An 18,065-nucleotide genomic window follows, 5' to 3' on the forward strand; every position below is an offset into this window, starting at 1 on the left:
CTACTTAAAACTTTTTATAAAATATTAAAATATATTAACATATATAAATTGATAGTTTTAAAATATTTAAAAAATAATATTACATCATAATTATCTTCTTCTAAAGAGTTTAAATATAGTATAAACGAATATGCGTGATGAGGATGTTATTAAGGTGTAAAAATTGTTTCTAGGAGCCGAGACTCTTTAAGAAGAATGGACACAATATCACCGAGAAAGGATTTTTGTCGATGATTTACTAGCATGTATGCATATAACAAGAAGAGACAAAGATCTGGGATGGCATTTAAGGAGGTGAATATTTATGGATCATACTGATTTTAACAATTTAAAGTATTTTTATTCGTATTGTAGTCCCATGTACTCCAAATTGTGGTTTGTGATTTTAAAGAGCGTCAATCCGTCATATCAAACGCAGTTAGCGGTTACCCTATTGATCTCAGACTTCGATTATCTAATGTTGTAATGACTTTTTATATTAACAAGGGTTACTATGTTTTAATTGTACGTCTTATCAGGTTTATAGAAATTTACTATTGTTTCTTTGGATGTGCCAAACTTCCTTTGCCTTCTCATGTGTCCGATCACTTTATTAGGGTGTCTGATCGCGCACCCAATGTTGTGTGCTAAAACCCTTCCCATAGAGATTGTACGCTTCCCTATGTGGTCTACGTGCATTGCGCGACCATCCAAAATTGGTCAATGATTTTATGAAAAAATTTGAAATTCAAACCTTTATAACAAATGATCCTGAAGGTGAAACTCAATAAATGAGGTGTCATATGAAAGAGCAGGTTTTTCTCCATATTCCCCATAGGGGGCCACCCCCAGAATTCTAAAAATATCTTGGTCAAAACAGCGATTGAAATGTTGTTTGCATCCTAGCTCCAAAATTTGCCACTTTCCTGAGCTGCGCCCCCGCGGCTTAAGCAGGGCTAGACGTAAGGATAATATCCAGATGCTTTTTTTTTCGCTAGCCCCAAGGGATCATTTGTTATAACAGTTTGAAAATACCCTTCCCACATTTTTGGAATCAGCTAATTAGGGAGGCGTGAGCTCCGCTCAGTCCAAACCATGGTTACATCGTAACATGTGCGCTTATAGTGAATGAAAGTATGGGTGGCCGATTCTCGCCATAGAACCCGGAAGTGAATACACGTTGTAGTCAATGGCAATATCGCGGAGACATCTCCGCGATATTGCCATTGACTATAACGTGCATTCACTTCCGGGTTTTTTGTGCGACGAACGCTAACCATACTAGTCAATGGCACGTGTCGCGGAGACAGCGTAGCTCAAGCTTGCAAGTCGCGCATTGGCTTAGCAGCATGCGTACGATATGCATACGCTTGCATATCGCGCGATACAGCTGTTTGGCTAAATTTAGCAAAACAACATCACTCTGCGTGGACATCTTTTTCGTCGATTTTGACCAAAATGATATGAATATACCAGCATTTTGGAGGGGCTGTATCTTTTGATTGAAACATCGGTGAAGCTTCAAATTTGAAATGTATTATTCTGATTACACTTTTTATTCAAATATCAAACAAAAATGGTGAAAAACGATCCCAAATCGAAAATTGAAAAATCGTTCAGACACCCTAACTTTATTCTGATTGTGCTGGTTTAGGCCTAATTCTGCTACTTGTCAAAGCCTATTCAGCATCTAGACAAGTGTTCTGTTTTTAGACTGCAAATATCTTCAAAGTGCATGGTTATTGCTCTTATTCTTATCTATGACATTTGTAGTGCCCTCTTAGAACCTAAAATTGCTATGAAGGTAATTTTAGACTCCAAAATGTGTGAAATTTGGCCAATACGATCATACCAATTCAGCTCCACTTTCAAAAAAATACGATGGCCCATAATTAATTATGTTATTAGAAATAACAATACATGGGCCAGCTGGTTGTGCGTAATATAACCAACACGAAAATGCCAACAAAAAAGCCAATATCGGTATGGCTGAAATTTAACGTAAAAGGCGCTATTTTGTTTTTTTAACGGCTTTTTCAAATTATCTAATATTTGTGGTGGTACACAAGTATTAGAAATCGTTATATTTATGGATATTTCAGCCGTCTCTCACATGGTGTACCTGCAAGCCTACTGTATAAAGATGATTTTGTCATTTAAATTGTATGTTGTTTCAAATTTGACACTCAGTTTTTCATTATTATTTTGTGTAGCGCCCTCTGCAACAGAACTCAACTATCCCTTTAAGAAAATAATCCAGAATAAAATCTGAAACTCTTAGCATTCAACTAAAAGTGACCAATTTTCACAATCACATATAATGAGTAATACAGTATGTTACCGACATGTTGTATTGCAGGATTCCATTTTTGTTGCTATCCTAAATGAATGTAGCAAGCTTGATTTTGTTGCCATATTCTACATTTTAATGGTGTTTTAAGTCTTGGTAGCCTATAACAGATTGCAGAAAGCATGATTTTTTAAAAGACTTTCAAGGTGACTAAGCCTTTAGGGTCACTTGTCAGAGAAGAACAGCGGTTTCCCTTTTAAATGATGTTTTCTCCTTTTATTTTCTGACCCTTTAGTTATTTCCACAATATTGCCCCCCCCCCCGCCATCAGGTGGTTGAATAATTGAATTGTTATTCAATTTTGTTTTTGAACAGGTGAATTCTCTTGGCCTGCAATTCAGCCTCAAAGCCAATGCCTCTTCAGTGAATGAAAGACCTGGAGGGAAAGCACCACAGCCACCACATGTAAGCTCTTAGAAATAAGGATTCATTTAAGCATTACCTGAAACATAAATGTCAGTGATCTTTGAAGTATTGACTCAAGCATTTTGTCTGTTTATAACTAGAAGGACATTGAATCAAATGTGTACATAAAAGGATACAAATAAAAGGATACAACTTAACATCCCTCAGCTCCCTCAACCAATGACTTATTGTATTTTTGCAGATGTGTATTGATTATTCATGTCTGACCTCCAACACCACCATCCAAGAGACGTGACTCAGTTTCATCTCTAATTTATTGAATTTATTCTGTAATTGCATATTGAAAACGTCTTGCAACCAGTGGCATGAATGGCCTGCCATAGTTCAAGTCAAACTTAAGTCGATCTTAGTCTTTGTGAAGCACTCCCATTGGACTATAAAGAATGTTCAGACTGTACCTCTGTGCAACATTTTCCCAGCTCTCTAAGTTGTAGGATCATAACTAACTTTTTAAAAATGAAAGTAAGAGATGAAAGTGAGCCACATTGCACTTCTCTGAGGTTGTGGTATTGAAATGCAATGAGCTTATTCATGGCTCACTAGTATGTATATAGTATCATGCTTATTAGTTTATTTCCATCTTAAAAAAACATGAATTAATAAAATAGGTTTAAAAAGGTTTGCAAGTAATTGTTTTCAGGTCATTGTCCTGTTAACATAATGTATTTTGGAAGTGTAATATGGTGTCTTTAACTATTGATAACACATTGAATGGGCAAAAAAATTGATTTTCAGGTATGAAGGCCACACATCACCTAACAATAACTTGTGTCCAGTTGGTAATGTACACTGTACATAAACAATCAAGGTGATACAGTTTTATTAAAGTTAAGTATGAAGAAAGTAGGAATGGGACAACTATATTAACAAAACAAATTAGCAAGTGCATGTTTGATTTATTAACTTAAAATGTTTATCTACATCTTTTCTACTAATCTTCACTTGAATGATTTTACAGACATTTCTCAGTATTTTAGTTATTGTATAAAAAATATCATGATTTTGTGTTTGTTTTTAATGAGTGAATGAGCAAGAATGAGCAAGAATGAGCAGGAATGAGCAAGAATGACATAGGAATGAGCCCCAATGAGCAAGAATGATCTAGGAATCAGCAAGAATGATCTAGGAATGAGCAAGAAATAGCAAGAATGAGCAAGAATGACCTCATTCTTGCTCATTCTTGCTATTTCTTGCTCATTCCTAGATCATTCTTGCTGATTCCTAGATCATTCTTGCTCATTGGGGCTCATTCCTATGTCATTCTTGCTCATTCTTGCTCATTCTTGCTCATTCTTGCTCATTCCTAGGTCATTCTTGCTCATTCTTGCTAGTTCTTGCTCATTCCTAGGTCATTCTTGCTCATTCTTGCTCATTCTTGCTCATTCTTGCTCATTCCTAGGTCATTCCTAGTAAGGCTGCGACGGGTGGTCGAATGCTTGAGTACCCACACGGTTGACAACTACTCGGGTATGATTTCTTGTACCCGAATATTCGGCCGCAAAAAAAAAAAAAAAAAAAAAAAAAAAAAATCTATCCAGGCCGACGCTTACCCGTGCCAGGGAGAGAGACGGCCGCTGGCATGGTACCGTCGGTAAAAATGTTCCCAAACTCAAGCACAGTCAAACTCACCACTCAGAAACTGGAACCAAATGTCCAGATTTCTGCCATCTTTGGTTTTTAAAACAGCAGTTTACTGTTATTATTATTATTAAATCAGCGCCTTCAACTGCAACTCAAAGTAAAATTGCATGCGTTTTCGGCGACAGACCTGGGATACTGATACATTGGTATGGTGGTGGCAAAAAAAACAACAAAAAAAAAACAACAAAAAAAATCAAAATTAAAAAAAAACATGGCATCCAAATATTCGAGTATTCGCTTGTAAGCCTGGGAGTGTACTCAGGTACCTCATTACACTGTTGTGCACAGCCTTAATTCCTAGGTCATTCTTGCTCATTCCAAGGTCATTCTTGCTCATTCCTAGGTTATTCCTAGGTCATTCCTAGGTCATTCTTGCTCATTCCTAGGTCATTCTTGCTCATTCTTGCTCATTCTTGCTCATTCCTAGGTCATTCCTAGGTCATTCTTGCTCATTCTTGCTCATTCTTGCTCATTCTTGCTCATTCTTGCTCACTCTTGCTCATTCCTAGGTCATTCTTGCTCATTCAAAGGTCATTCCTAGGTCATTCTTGCTCATTCTTGCTCACTCTTGCTCATTCCTAGGTCATTCTTGCTCATTCCTAGGTCATTCCTAGGTCATTCTTGCTCATTCTTGCTCATTCTTGCTCATTCTTGCTCACTCTTGCTCATTCCTAGGTCATTCTTGCTCATTCCTAGGTCATTCCTAGGTCATTCTTGCTCATTCTTGCTCATTCTTGCTCATTCTTGCTCATTCTTGCTCACTCTTGCTCATTCCTAGGTCATTCTTGCTCATTCATAGGTCATTCTTGCTCATTCCTAGGTTATTCTTGCTCATTCCTAGGTCATTCTTGTATTTACCTACTGTAGATAGCGAGTTTTGTTAAAGTAGGACTCAATGTGGTTTTCTTTAGGAATCTTGGCTTCCTAGTCATGTGAACCATTCATTTTGTACTGAAATGTTTTTTTTTCTTCTCAATATTAAAACAAAAAGGAAAACATTTTCTTTCAATGTTTTGCTCTCTCACTTTACATGTACATCTACATGTATATCTTTCTCTCTCCCCTCTCTCTTTCTCGTCTGTATTTCTCCCAATCAATATATCTTTTGTTTACATTGTTTTTATATCTTCATAATCATACCTTCAAACACAATCAGTAAATCCTATCCACTTTACCAATATCACTCTTATCATTGAAAAACAATAACTACATATAGAGGCAGGTGAAGTTTGAAATATGATGCAGGCTCATGCAGATGTTTTTGGTAGGTGAGAACTTCAAAGAAGACCTGTTTTATAGCCTTGTACTTTACCAATTTTTATTTCTATTTAATGGCTATTAGCAACTGTAACTGAGGAGGGTTTGTGCTAGGGCTGCGACGTGTAGTTGAATGCTCGAGTACCCGCATGGTTGACAACTACTTGGGTACGATTTTTAGTACCCGAATATTCGGCCGCAAAAAAAAAAATGGAGGAAAATGGATTATTCTGCCATCTTTGGTTTTTAAAACAGCATTGTTTACTGTTATTATTATTATTAAATCGGCGCCTTCAACTGCAACTCAAAGTAAAATTGCATGCGTTTTCGGCGACGTGAGATACTGCCCCAGTGGTATGGTGGTGGCAAAAAAACAAAAAAAAAAAAAAAAAAAAAAAATCAACAAAAAAATTCAAAAAAAATTCAAAAAAAATTCAAAAAAATTCAAAAAAATTATAAAAAAACATGGCGTCCGAATACTCGAGTATTCGCTTGTAAGCCTGGGAGTGTACTCGGGTACCTCATTACACTGTTGTGCACAGCCTTAGTTTGTGCTCCAAACTACTACACACTTCAATTTTGTTTTAAAAATCCTTGTACCAATAATTCTTTTATCCATTAGGCCCATGTTTCCTACTCTTATTCTATATTCTTACTGAATGTTTCTGTATCACAGTAGGCTGCTACACTTGTACCTAGTTTAATATGTACACCTACATATAGACAAATAAAGCTCCTTGCCTAGACTAACATCACACATATAAATTTGTACGTGTGTACAATCGATGTTGCTAGGATGCAATGACACTTTTAGAAACGACGGTGACAGCTGAATATATCCAAGTTTACAGCCATTCATTCATTTATTGCACCCTATCATTTTCTGAATATCAATAATTCCACAATAGATTCTGCACCCTGCAAAGATGAAACCATTCTCATTGCCCATTGACCCAGTGGAAGTCAGATTCTAACGACTGGTCACAAAGATTGATCTAGGATTAGAAAAGAATTCAAGTAGCTGCACTTTAGGTATTGATTACATGAGAGGCTTTTCATCTTGAGTAAACCGCTAGCTCTTTTCCATGGTCAAACTTTGACACATTAATGATACCTCTGGCTCATTACATCTGTATGTTAGAAGAGAGAGAAGAAAACATTTGATTGTTCATTAACCCTGGACTTTTTAAATAGAATCTGGGAATGAAGCAGAGACTACAGAAGAGAATGCTATATTTGTTTTTGAGCTGTCATGAAAAGAGTGCTCTTTGTGTTGCTACTCAATCTCATACTTGGTGGGGGGGGGGGGGGGGGGTGGGGAGAGAGGGGATCCATCACCTCTCTATATTCTCCCTTTCATTTCTTTTTGTATTGTAGTCATGATTGACTTATCTCATTTACCACCCCTAACAATACATGAGTACATTTTATATTTATTCTGGGATTTGTCCTCTTTGTATACCGTTTCTCTTCATTGCTCTCCAACCCTCTACCATCATATGTTTACAAACAAGATTACCCCGTTCATATTCATGCTCATCCTGTACTCATTCTTTTTTTTAGTGTCCATGTTTTGTTTTTCTTCCATGTCCCCAACTCCAGTTTTTTAGTACATTAAAGATACAATAGTATACCTATAAGCTGTTTTGTATAAGCAGTATATTTGTTGGAGATGATCCATAAAGGTATTGCAATGGACATGGTAGCTCAGCTCAAGACAATCTACTGTATGAGCCAGGGTTGAACACCAAATCTCTTATTGACCTACATGTACTTCCCCCCCCCCCCCTCCTCCTCTCCCTCTGGCATCACCCCTGGATATGCCCCTATATGCCCATAGCTTGACATCTGCTGGTGCTTGTATTGTATTTGCTGGATTTCATTCACAGTCACTGTATCTCATTTTCATTGATGGTGCTTTATCAAAACGTCTTGTGGTTAATCATCGATCCAATGACGGTCATTAGTCAAGATAAGGGGATTCAGAGTTTCTGACTGGACTGGATAGTGTGATATTTTGATCCATAATCTTCTGTGATTTTCTTTCTTCGTCAGAGTCCATAGAAAAGCTATTTTTTGGAGATTATGGCTTGCTGTTCTGTCTTTTGAGTTTGTTTGAAACAGATATTTTGACATATCATCTGTGCTTGTTTTGATTTTGGAAATATATTCAGCATCTCAAATTGAGGAAGAAGTTCACGAACTGGATTTGTTCCATGTGCAGTTGGATACTTGGGGCTGATCAAATATTTGGATGGGAAATCGGTTGGCAAACAGTTCTATTGGGAAATGTCTCTGGCTTGTTTTTCCTGTGAGTGCTGCAGAATACAATGAAGAATCATGGGAAATTCTCTTCATGTCCATCGAGCGAAAAATCCATCTCTCAGTTTTAGATTGAATTTCGGAAAGCTAACCTGAATTGCATGACATATTCTAGGGAATGTCGGGGGAGAGTTTCACCAAGCTAAATGGCACAAGGATGAGAAATATTTGAACCATGCTGTTTATTTCATGCCCTCTTGATCTCCAAAGATCACAACCGTCTCAAGTATCAAACTACCAGCGCTCAGCAAACTACCAGAATAACTTGGCAGAGACATCAGGTGCAACATAAACTCCACAAGAGGGCCGGATCATGAGTCTAATTTGCAGAAAGTATTTTTTTTACCCTACTTTGTGATTTGAGTTTCTGATATAGAAGGAGTTTAACTCAAGCTAGTTCACATATATATACAGAATGGATAAGGAATGGTGAATAAAATGATTGTTAATGACTTCCAGACTTCCAGGCCAGCCAAAAGAACGATGTAGCAGTGAACTTGAAAACTTGAAGAGTGTCACAACCAGGCTCACAGCATGTATTCATTCTATTTTGAGACAGATTTTGAGACAGATGTTGTAGATTTTTTGAATTGTCTGATAGCTTACTCTTCAAATCTGCCTATCTTAATTTTCAGATCATGGAGCAGAGAAAAACGGTAGCAAATACGTTTAAGCTGAAAGAGAATCAAATACAATTATGTTTGTTGAGTGTGTACATGTGCATATTAAACACACCCTTCAGTCGTCAATGAAAAAGGATTTGTTTGATGTGATAGCAAGGCCAAAGACCACATTGACTAACGATATCAAATATGTATGTTTGAAGCATCAAAGTACATTCATGACTTGTGGATGTGTACAATGTATGCAGAGTTGCAGACATGACTGTTGCATTTGAATTTGAATGTATTGCAATGTTGAAATGAAGACAAGACTAAAGGACTGCAGTAATGCAATTATGAGGAAAGCTCATGAATTAAGAAAGTCAGGGGATGCCCTGTCTCTGCCTGTAATATCAGTGGTAAGTACATAATGTTCAAAGATGATATGTTCATGTTGCATATTAATGTAATTGAGGATTTGTTCGGTGCTGGAATGTAAAAATGAGAATATGAGCATGAACAGTTTAAGAAAAGAGATATAGATATAAACATGTAGATAGATAGAAAGAGGGAGGGAGAGACAGAGATAGACAGAGAGAGAGACAGAGAGAGAGACAGAGATAGAGACAGAGATAGAGAAAGAACGAGAGAGAGAGAGAGAGAGAGAGAGAGAGACAGAGAAGAGTGAGAGAAAGGGGGTGGGGGAGGGAGGGAGATAGAGAGCAAGAGAAAGAGAAACTAATGCGTGTGTCACAGATGAGGATTGTAATTCTTCAAAAAATATGCATGAAATTACTGTGACATATACACTGTACATGTAACTATATATATAATTATATATATATTCAATTCATGATTATTTTGAAGTGTGCATTTTTTTTACTCATGCATTCACTCACAAAAAAAAATCTTGTTATGTATTCTGTACATGGTATATTATAAAATCAGATACTGTTGTCTTTCTACAACAAACTACTGGCTGCTCTTCATGATTCTAATTCAACTTAATTAATGATCACTCTTAACTGTATCAGCAGCAGGAAGATTTTCAGCTGACCATTCAGAAGATACCGACCATGCCAACGGCACCTTACGCCTTCGCGATGCAGAGCAAAGGGTTTTCACAAGATGATACCATAGTGACAGACCCAGATAATGTATTTGATGTAATTATATTTTCTCTCTTCACAGGCACTTTTTCTTTTTGTATTCAAATCATTTAGCCAGCACAGCAGAAGGGTACTTCATGGTTTTAATTATGGTTTTAGTTATACAGCACTCGTGGACACGAATGCACTTTATAGTTTATAAATACATATACAGATATCATTGCTATGGTGTTTCACTTAGTGTAACAAGCCTTTGTATATATCATAGCTGCATTAGTATTGTACTGGTAGTAAAAGATATTTAAAGTTCCATTATCTTTTCCATTTTTGTTGTTGTTGTTTTTTAATACTTTGTATTTCAAGTATGCTATGAAATATTTTCTTATATGACTTCCAAATTATATGTAAAGAAAAGAAGGAGGAGGAGGAGGAGGAGGGAGAAAGAGAGAGAGAGAGAGAGAGAGAGAGAGGGGGGGGGGGGTAGTGATGGTTCAGGAAGATAAGGTAGAAGAGGAATGAAACTAATTGTGCAATGCAAAGTAGGATATTTTAACCATTTGGTCATACTTGTACATTATAGGTATGGGCTATCTAAGTCTCACATTCTATATAATTCATCTGCTCACCTCACCTCAAGTCCCATTCCATCTTACACTGTCACATCTCACTTCATACATGTATCACCATCGTGCAGTTGGTCAATTTATTGGTGCACCTTAGGTTAAAGAGATTTAAAATACCGGTATGATGATTTTTGGTAATTGCTACTTGTCACCCCTCATTGTCTATCATGTTCACGATATGAATGTATTTGGCAAATATGTTTGTTTGACTTAGCAGCACATAGTCCACAGATCAAGCTGTCTGATAATGTATTATGTCAATATTGTATGAATTAAAATTCACTCCAGTTGATTAATTATACATCTTTCTTTTTAAGTACAGATTTGAAATTAAATGCTTATTTTGATATAAAGCAAGTTTTTTTTAATACATGTAACTAATATCAATGAATTCATTAGAATAATTTTAAAATGCATCATGATTAACTAGAAAATGAAAAATTAATCAACTACATGTATCAATTATGAAGAACAAATATCTAAGCAGTGCAACACTTTATCTACATGTAGACATGTTTATGTGTCAAAGTCGAAAAACTGATGATAATTTTATCTGATCTTATAATGTATTTTATTTTTCTTAATCAATTAAAAGATAAATCATTATGTGACCAAAAAAAAGGGGTATTGTATTGAGGTTTTGGAATCTTTTATTGATTTGATTGACATTTTAATAGACAACTCTGTATACTATTGTACATGTACACTGTCGCTCATAAAGTTGGAATATTTTTGTTTTACCCCAATTAATTGAATTATTTAAAAAATAATTTAAAAATAATAGATCTAGATAATGGTATACATTCTCAGATTTTATTGAATAATAATTTGACAATGTGTGTTTTGCGTGACTGTTAAAGCATGTGTATGCTACTATGCTTATCAACCAGAGGATTTTTTTATGTTGGGAACCGGGTTGAAATGCAATAAATTATTGAAAATTTATTGCATTTTCTTTTATTTTTTTTATTTATGGAAACTGCCCCCTACCCTAGCCCCCGGTGCATACAGTCATGGTTCAGTGGCAAAGCAATGGCCTCGTAACTGTGAGGCCCCAGGACCAAAACCGTGTCGATGTGCTATATTAGTGCCCTTTTGTGGGGCATTAATCCTCATTACTGTCATTTATGACTTAAGGGTGTAGGTCCCCTAGTTGATAAGCATAGTAGCATACTCATGCTTTAACAGTCACGCAAAACACACATTGTCAAATTATTATTCAATAAAATTTGAGAATGTATACTATTATCTAGATCTATTATTTTTAAATCATTTTTAAAATAATTCCATAAATTGGAGGTAAAAAAAAATATTCCAACTATATGAGCGACAGTGTATGTCTCATATATAACTTATCTCTCTGGCTTTACTCAAGATGTGTTATATTCAAACAATCTTTGTTTATCATTGTTCTTTCCTTTTTTCTCCTTGAAACGTTTACTATTTTCTGTTGTCTGATATCTGTGCTTTCACTCAAAGCCAGTTTCTCTCATTTGGATTTCACATTAAAAAAAACCTGCTTTTGCTTTTTCGCTTATATGCATACATGCACAATACCTTATTTCTCATAGAACTCAGAGTTCCGGTTGGGTCGAGACCCGGGCCAGAGCTATCGGTCTGCTTTCCAGCAGGATTACCCAGCCAGCCAGCATGCCTTACATAGCAGCAGACGCTCCAGCCAGCCTGTATCAGCTGAATCCCAGCAAGACCATTCACTGTCAGCATCCTATGGAGGTATGTTATTTTAACCCTTTCAGGGAATATATTTTCACCTTTTTAAATTGGCAACATTGGTATTTTTAATTTCTTTTGATGATACGTTTTGTAAACATTTGAAATGGAACTGTATCTGATAAGTATTTATTTACTTTGTGTTGCAAAAAACAAACAAATTCAAATACACAGTATGAGCTCATAATTATGTTGAATTCAAATAATTTAGCAGTGATAAATATTTTAGTTAGTGTTATTTTAGTTAATGTAACTCATAAATGTAGGTAAAAAGTATTACATGTATACCCATATCTGTTTTCAGCACCATAAATCACTGCCTCCAAAGTTTATGTTGCTTATAGAAATGACTGAGACTGCTTTTCCCCATGTACATGTAGAGTACACTAGTGACTACCATAGTTCTACCATGAGATGGAAGGGCGTGAGAGGATAGATCACATAATTATTTAAATACATTTTTAGTGAGGGGGGGGGGGAGGGAGGGTCACCGGAAACCGGTGTTTATGACATAAACTTCCAGAAGATTTAAGCTAGTACATAAATGAAAAATGTCTTTGACATCCTCATTTTCATAAACAAGAGTTGTACAGTTTTTTTTTTCATGGCTTACCTTTTGATATGCCTCATGTTGATAATCTGTTAAACTACAAAGAATACCTGCATAAAACTTTGCAAGTTTTTAATGAGGGCTATTTCATGGCAAGAAACTTTAGAATGATTAAAAGTTTTATTCTTCAATATTTAACCAAAGTCAAAAGCACAGTTCATTTTTCATTCCCTATTAATTAAGTACAATCTCAAATATGTATGTTATATGCTTGCACTAAGTAGTTTTAAATTACATGACTTTTAAACTTTTTACCTTCAGTGATAAGATTTAAAGATGGCTAGTGTACTGTATACTTGCAAGATAGAAATAATATTGCACTGCCAACTCTGTCTGACCCCCCCCCCCTTTCCCCTCCACCTCCATTAGGTCACTCCGACTCCCGCACCCCTCGTCACAGGCAGGTACACCACCCTGCCACTGCTTTCGCCACCCAGCTGACAGACCTAGACCCCACCAACTACCACCAGCCTGCCCCGCCCAGGGGGGATGATATGCCCTCCGTCTACACCCAGTCCCACTCTCACTCGCACCCCTCCCACTCTCACGGAGCCACACGGCAGATCCAGAGCGCCGGGTCGGTCCAGTCGCGCCAGGTCAAGCCTACGTCGTATGTCCCAGGTAATTATTCTGTTTTACATACAAGGGATCGTTATTTCTTTTGGTATATGGAGCAATCACATGACACCTTCACTTGTAATGCCTGGGCCCTGTCTTGTGAACAGTTGTAATTGATTCCAATTGATTAGAATTTGATAACAAATGCAACTCTGCACTAGAGAGTTTGGAGTTTGTACATTTGTGATTGAATTCCAGGGGGGGGGGGGGAGGGGCATTTCACAAAACTTGTCATCAGTGACAAATGACAGTTTTTGTTATAAGCTACTGAAATCCTTGCTTCTGATTGGTTAGTAGCAGATTTGTCACTGATTTTTGTCATTTGTCATTCAAAAAAGCTTTGTGAAACGGGCCCCTGGACAATCACAGCTCTTCATAAGACAGGGTTCTAATTTGATTTCATCCAGTTATGTTCACTTTTTGTCACTATAAGCGACAAAATCACAATTGTTCACCCCCACATTGATCTTGATTTCCCTGTCGTAGTTTTTGATGCAATATTATATGCAGTTAGTGTCACATGCAGGGCACCTATCTGGGACTTCCCCCACTCCCTACCCTCAAGCACTCACTTTACACTTGAAATATTGAAATATCACTTACGGTACCTACACATATTTGCTATCACTGCAAATTTGGTGTCATATACTCACATAAAAGTATATTCCTTGCATATTGTTAATAATTCTATTTATTTTGATTCAAGAATTATACATGCAGGTATCAGTTCTGTGAAGAATACATACCGGTACCAGGTATATAATATCTCAGGCATACTGACTATTTGACTTTACGTTGACTCTAAACCAACCGATTCTTGGCCATTCATGGTAGTGGCATTTATTGTGCGGTCTGATGTGGGTCTCGTCGGTGTGACTGAGGTATAACTTTGGAAGGGCCATTGGAGGATCAGAAAAGAATTAAATAACCATAAAGGCTTAAGAAGGTATTACTTTCCAATGCATATATGAAAACATTTAGAACTGTATGCAGCACACAAAACAAAACATATTCCAATTTTTCAGGAGTAAAAACTAATTTTCATCCAATCCTTACACTTTCCCAACTTAGCCTTATATTGGTAAAAAGTCATTGTACCTTTGATGAGTTTTTTTTTAAATATATTTTTTATTTTTCAAGTTAAGAACATCTTTATCTTTATTACATATCATTATGTCTGTAACACTGATATCCCTTATGTGTAATGGGACAGATTACTATGTGTATTCTTCTTTTCATTTCAAATACAAAGAGAACATGTACTATTCCATAAGTAAGTACACTAAGTAAATATAACTTTCAGAGCCTTAAAATAACCCTTTATTTCTCCCTCCCTTCAACACAAGAGCTTCAAACTAATGTAGATTACTTGAAACTATGTTCACCTGATTGTACTATGGCTTTTTAAAGATTCGGGCAAACTTACTCTTGCTAAATGTGAAATAATATTTCACAACATAACTGTTTCCCAAGGGCTTAGAGGATAAAGTCTCTAACCAATCTCTATGCAAAATTTCTCTCTTTTGTGAACAAAACTTGGATTGATTGGATGCTTAACATACTGTAGTTTATTAGAATTAGAAGGCTTAGAAAGGAACTAAAAATTCTTGCTATCAAATTCAAACATTTTTTCCTTCACAGTGTTTTCAAAAAGTAGTGTATGCAAGGGCTAAATATACTTGTTTAGAAGTCATAGTTTGTGTGGTTAGATTTAATTAATTGAAAGCATGAGCGGCTAATAACAAACAAACATTTAAAATATGCTGACCATTTCATGATTTGAGTGTGCATTTTCCAGCTAACTTCTGAAGAACTAATAACTTTTAGAAATGTCTAGAAGATACCTACAAATTTCCATCAATATTCCTGTCTCAAGAAAACTTAATTGGAGGTGAAATTATCTAAATTCCTTTAAGTAATACCAAAGTGTGAAGACTGGCAATTATATGTGTGTATTTGACAGGGATTTATTAGAGCTATAGTCTTAGCAAGTGTTGATTTAATTATTACAAATAAATATTTATTTAAAGAAAAAACAAACAAACCGATAAATAACATCACTGTTGCACCCTTTGATTTAAAACATTACCGTAGATATCATCTTTTTATCTGTCAAAAATAATAAGTTTTTTGAAGTTCAATGTGTACTTTATCACAATCAAATTACTTTTGATATCTCATGGATGTGATATACATGTACTTAGGATCTTCATATGAAACTATAACTATTCTCTTCAAATCTAGAGGGTTTGCATGTACCAGTTGTGGACTTACTTCATATTAGAGACCTCTGTAAGTTCTCTCACATGCATTCAAATTGTGAATGTCCAAATTTACATGTTGCTGCTTTTGTCCTCAGTGTTAAAAATCTTCGTAATCCATGAGTATTGTCAGCTTTATCTGTATTTTTGTCAAAGGTACATCAAGCATGTCTTTTGTTAGTTCTACATTTAAGTATGAAAACTTTTGAAATTTGATTGGGATTATGAAGCTTGTAAGGTTTGTTCACATGTGCCGTACTAAACCATGGCTGCCATTATGGCACTCTAGCATTTCAAGGCATTAATTCCTGCCAGGCATCCATTTACCTCACCTGGGTCGAGTGTGCAAGTGTAGATTAATGTCTTCCCAAAGGACATTAGTCCCGCAGCGGGAATTTAACCGCGGACCTTGTGATCCACAGTCCGGCAACATATCCACTCGACCACGACATCTCTATGGGTATTGCATTTCAAATTTGTATATTATCTAAAAACACACATTGATGTGAGCATGTGTATGATCTTTTTTTTTTTTGATCTACTTTTTCATCCACAATTTTCATTCAATTAGTAAACAAAAAACTTCCATGATAAACCTGGGCATATGTGAACAACCCTATTGTTTTCTTTTTTTGTTGAAAATTTACTTTGTGCATCCCAAATTAGAAATGGTGACTTTGAATTAATTTTGAAAGGGTACTAAAAACAACCAAATGTTACTGAGAGGTATAAAGAATGGAATTTTTGATGGTATAAGGATAACTGTTTAAAACGTGGTCCAGTGGCCATGGTAAGGGTATTTTTTGCACCTTCTTCATGAACTTCTTTGGGGAATCTAAATGTTTACTCTTGGTTCTATTAAAGCTAGGCTAACCTATGGGTTGGTACAGTGTATCAGTACATGTACATCTTGAACTGTTTTATCACATTTTCATGACGTGTTTGTCTGTTGCACATTCCTTCTTTTGTTGTTGCTTTCATTGGTGATTGCTTCAGATGAGAGTCCAGATGAACATGAACCATCTTCAGGTAGTGTATGCATTTCAGCACCATGATTCACATTATGATTAATTGTGCAATGTGTGTTACAAGATGACGCTTTAACAATGGCCAGCCTCACCTCACATGATGATAATGATGACGATAATGCAATTTACTGGTCAATCATGCTTATTTTTGAAAATGTAAACTATTACATGTATTTGCCATTCAATGGTGAATTAAAATCACTCATTTTTTCTGGATGAAGTAATACTTTGCTGACCAATTATGTGACTAGTATAGATGCCATTTATAGTTGAAATGACATCCTGTAAATGTAAAACTAGAAACATGTGCTCCCATGGAATATTCATGAATTCTGCCTTTAATTTAAATTCACAAAAGAGAAGAAGATAATCACACTGAGAACAAAATAACAGTTTAATTTTTGCAGCTTGGCAAAGTTTTTTGCCATGGATATTGCTCTCAATTACATATTTTTAAAAGCTTCATGTCATGAAAGTGTCTGGTGTTACAGTATACATATATTTTTTTAAACAAATGATCACCTGTTTTTCAGTGTTGAAGCACCTCTAATAATGAATACACTTATTTGTCATATATTTTTATATTTCACATGATGTGATTTGCGTAGCATGCACAGACCTTAGATGTTGCCTTTGTTGTGTCATTTTGACTTATGATCTGTCATATGAATTAGTATAGGTAATGCATAGTATTGGCTAAAGTCAGAAGAAATGATAATATATACTGTGTGAACTCCGCATGTTCCCACAATGGATTTTGGGAAGCCAACCTATCCAAAGGACACATTTTTTTTCTTCTTCAACGATTTCCATGTCCTTAGCCAATACTGTGTATTACATTGTACATCTGTACCTTAAATAATGTGTCTCTATTTATGTGTATCATTTTGATTTGCTAGATAAATCTTAGAAATATAATTTCCATAATTACATACTGTACAGAAGTAATTGTTTTGCTGTCGTGCATTGTCAAAACTTTACATTTTAAGGAAACCTAATGAACATATAGTGGTTTGTAAGTTCGAAAAGGGGAACATTACAAACAATAAAGCAACAAAAAAGATTATGTAGAAAAAATTATTGCTAGTTATTACAATCTTTTGATTTTCTTTGTCTAGGCATCACCTAGATATTGAGAGTAGAATTTGATTTCTCTGTAGAATTAGATCGATGCAGTAAAGAAATTTTGATTTCTTTTGCGCAGCATATGAGTGTGTAGCATGTTTGAACGTGTAGATGCACACTGTTACCAGAGTGCCCGACAATGTTTGTGTTCTATATCACTACTATTGCAAACAACACTTCTTCAACAAGCACAATTTGTGGGCAGGATTTGAAGTAAACGTCAATTCCTTTTTTAGATGTAGAATCAGTTTTGTATTTTAGATGCCATGATGCAGTAAATATTTTCTCCCTGATGCCTCCCTCTCTCTTGAAAAGAAAGAACAAATGTCATACTTCAAAAATAAAGGAGCTCTTCATCACAAACAATTCCCTTCACGTTTGAA

The 18,065-nt window shown here is 35.7% G+C and overlaps 1 protein-coding gene across 8 annotated transcripts in view; it reads left to right on the top strand.

Moving 5' to 3' along the window:
• The first annotated feature begins 132 nt into the window (after positions 1 to 132).
• The window catches only part of LOC764259 (leucine-rich repeat-containing protein 49), a 32,169-nt gene continuing 14,236 nt past the window's right edge, over positions 133 to 18,065 (top strand). For 3 of the 8 annotated variants that reach the window (XM_030976651.1, XM_030976653.1, XM_030976655.1), the window contains exons 1-6: positions 133 to 294; positions 2,645 to 2,734; positions 9,612 to 9,743; positions 11,881 to 12,043; positions 13,020 to 13,271; positions 16,526 to 16,558. In XM_030976651.1, the coding sequence (XP_030832511.1) occupies positions 244 to 294; positions 2,645 to 2,734; positions 9,612 to 9,743; positions 11,881 to 12,043; positions 13,020 to 13,271; positions 16,526 to 16,558 (721 nt within the window). In that variant the 5' untranslated portion in view covers positions 133 to 243. Of the gene's footprint in view, positions 295 to 2,644; positions 2,735 to 7,487; positions 8,997 to 9,611; positions 9,744 to 11,880; positions 12,044 to 13,019; positions 13,272 to 16,525; positions 16,559 to 18,065 lie in introns of those variants that run through there. The other 5 variants (XM_030976652.1, XM_030976654.1, XM_030976656.1 and 2 more) reach the window with 5 other exon arrangements.

This window comes from Strongylocentrotus purpuratus, unplaced genomic scaffold, assembly GCF_000002235.5.
Source record: "Strongylocentrotus purpuratus isolate Spur 01 unplaced genomic scaffold, Spur_5.0 spur5_scaffold_9, whole genome shotgun sequence".
Lineage (NCBI taxonomy): Eukaryota > Metazoa > Echinodermata > Echinoidea > Camarodonta > Strongylocentrotidae > Strongylocentrotus > Strongylocentrotus purpuratus.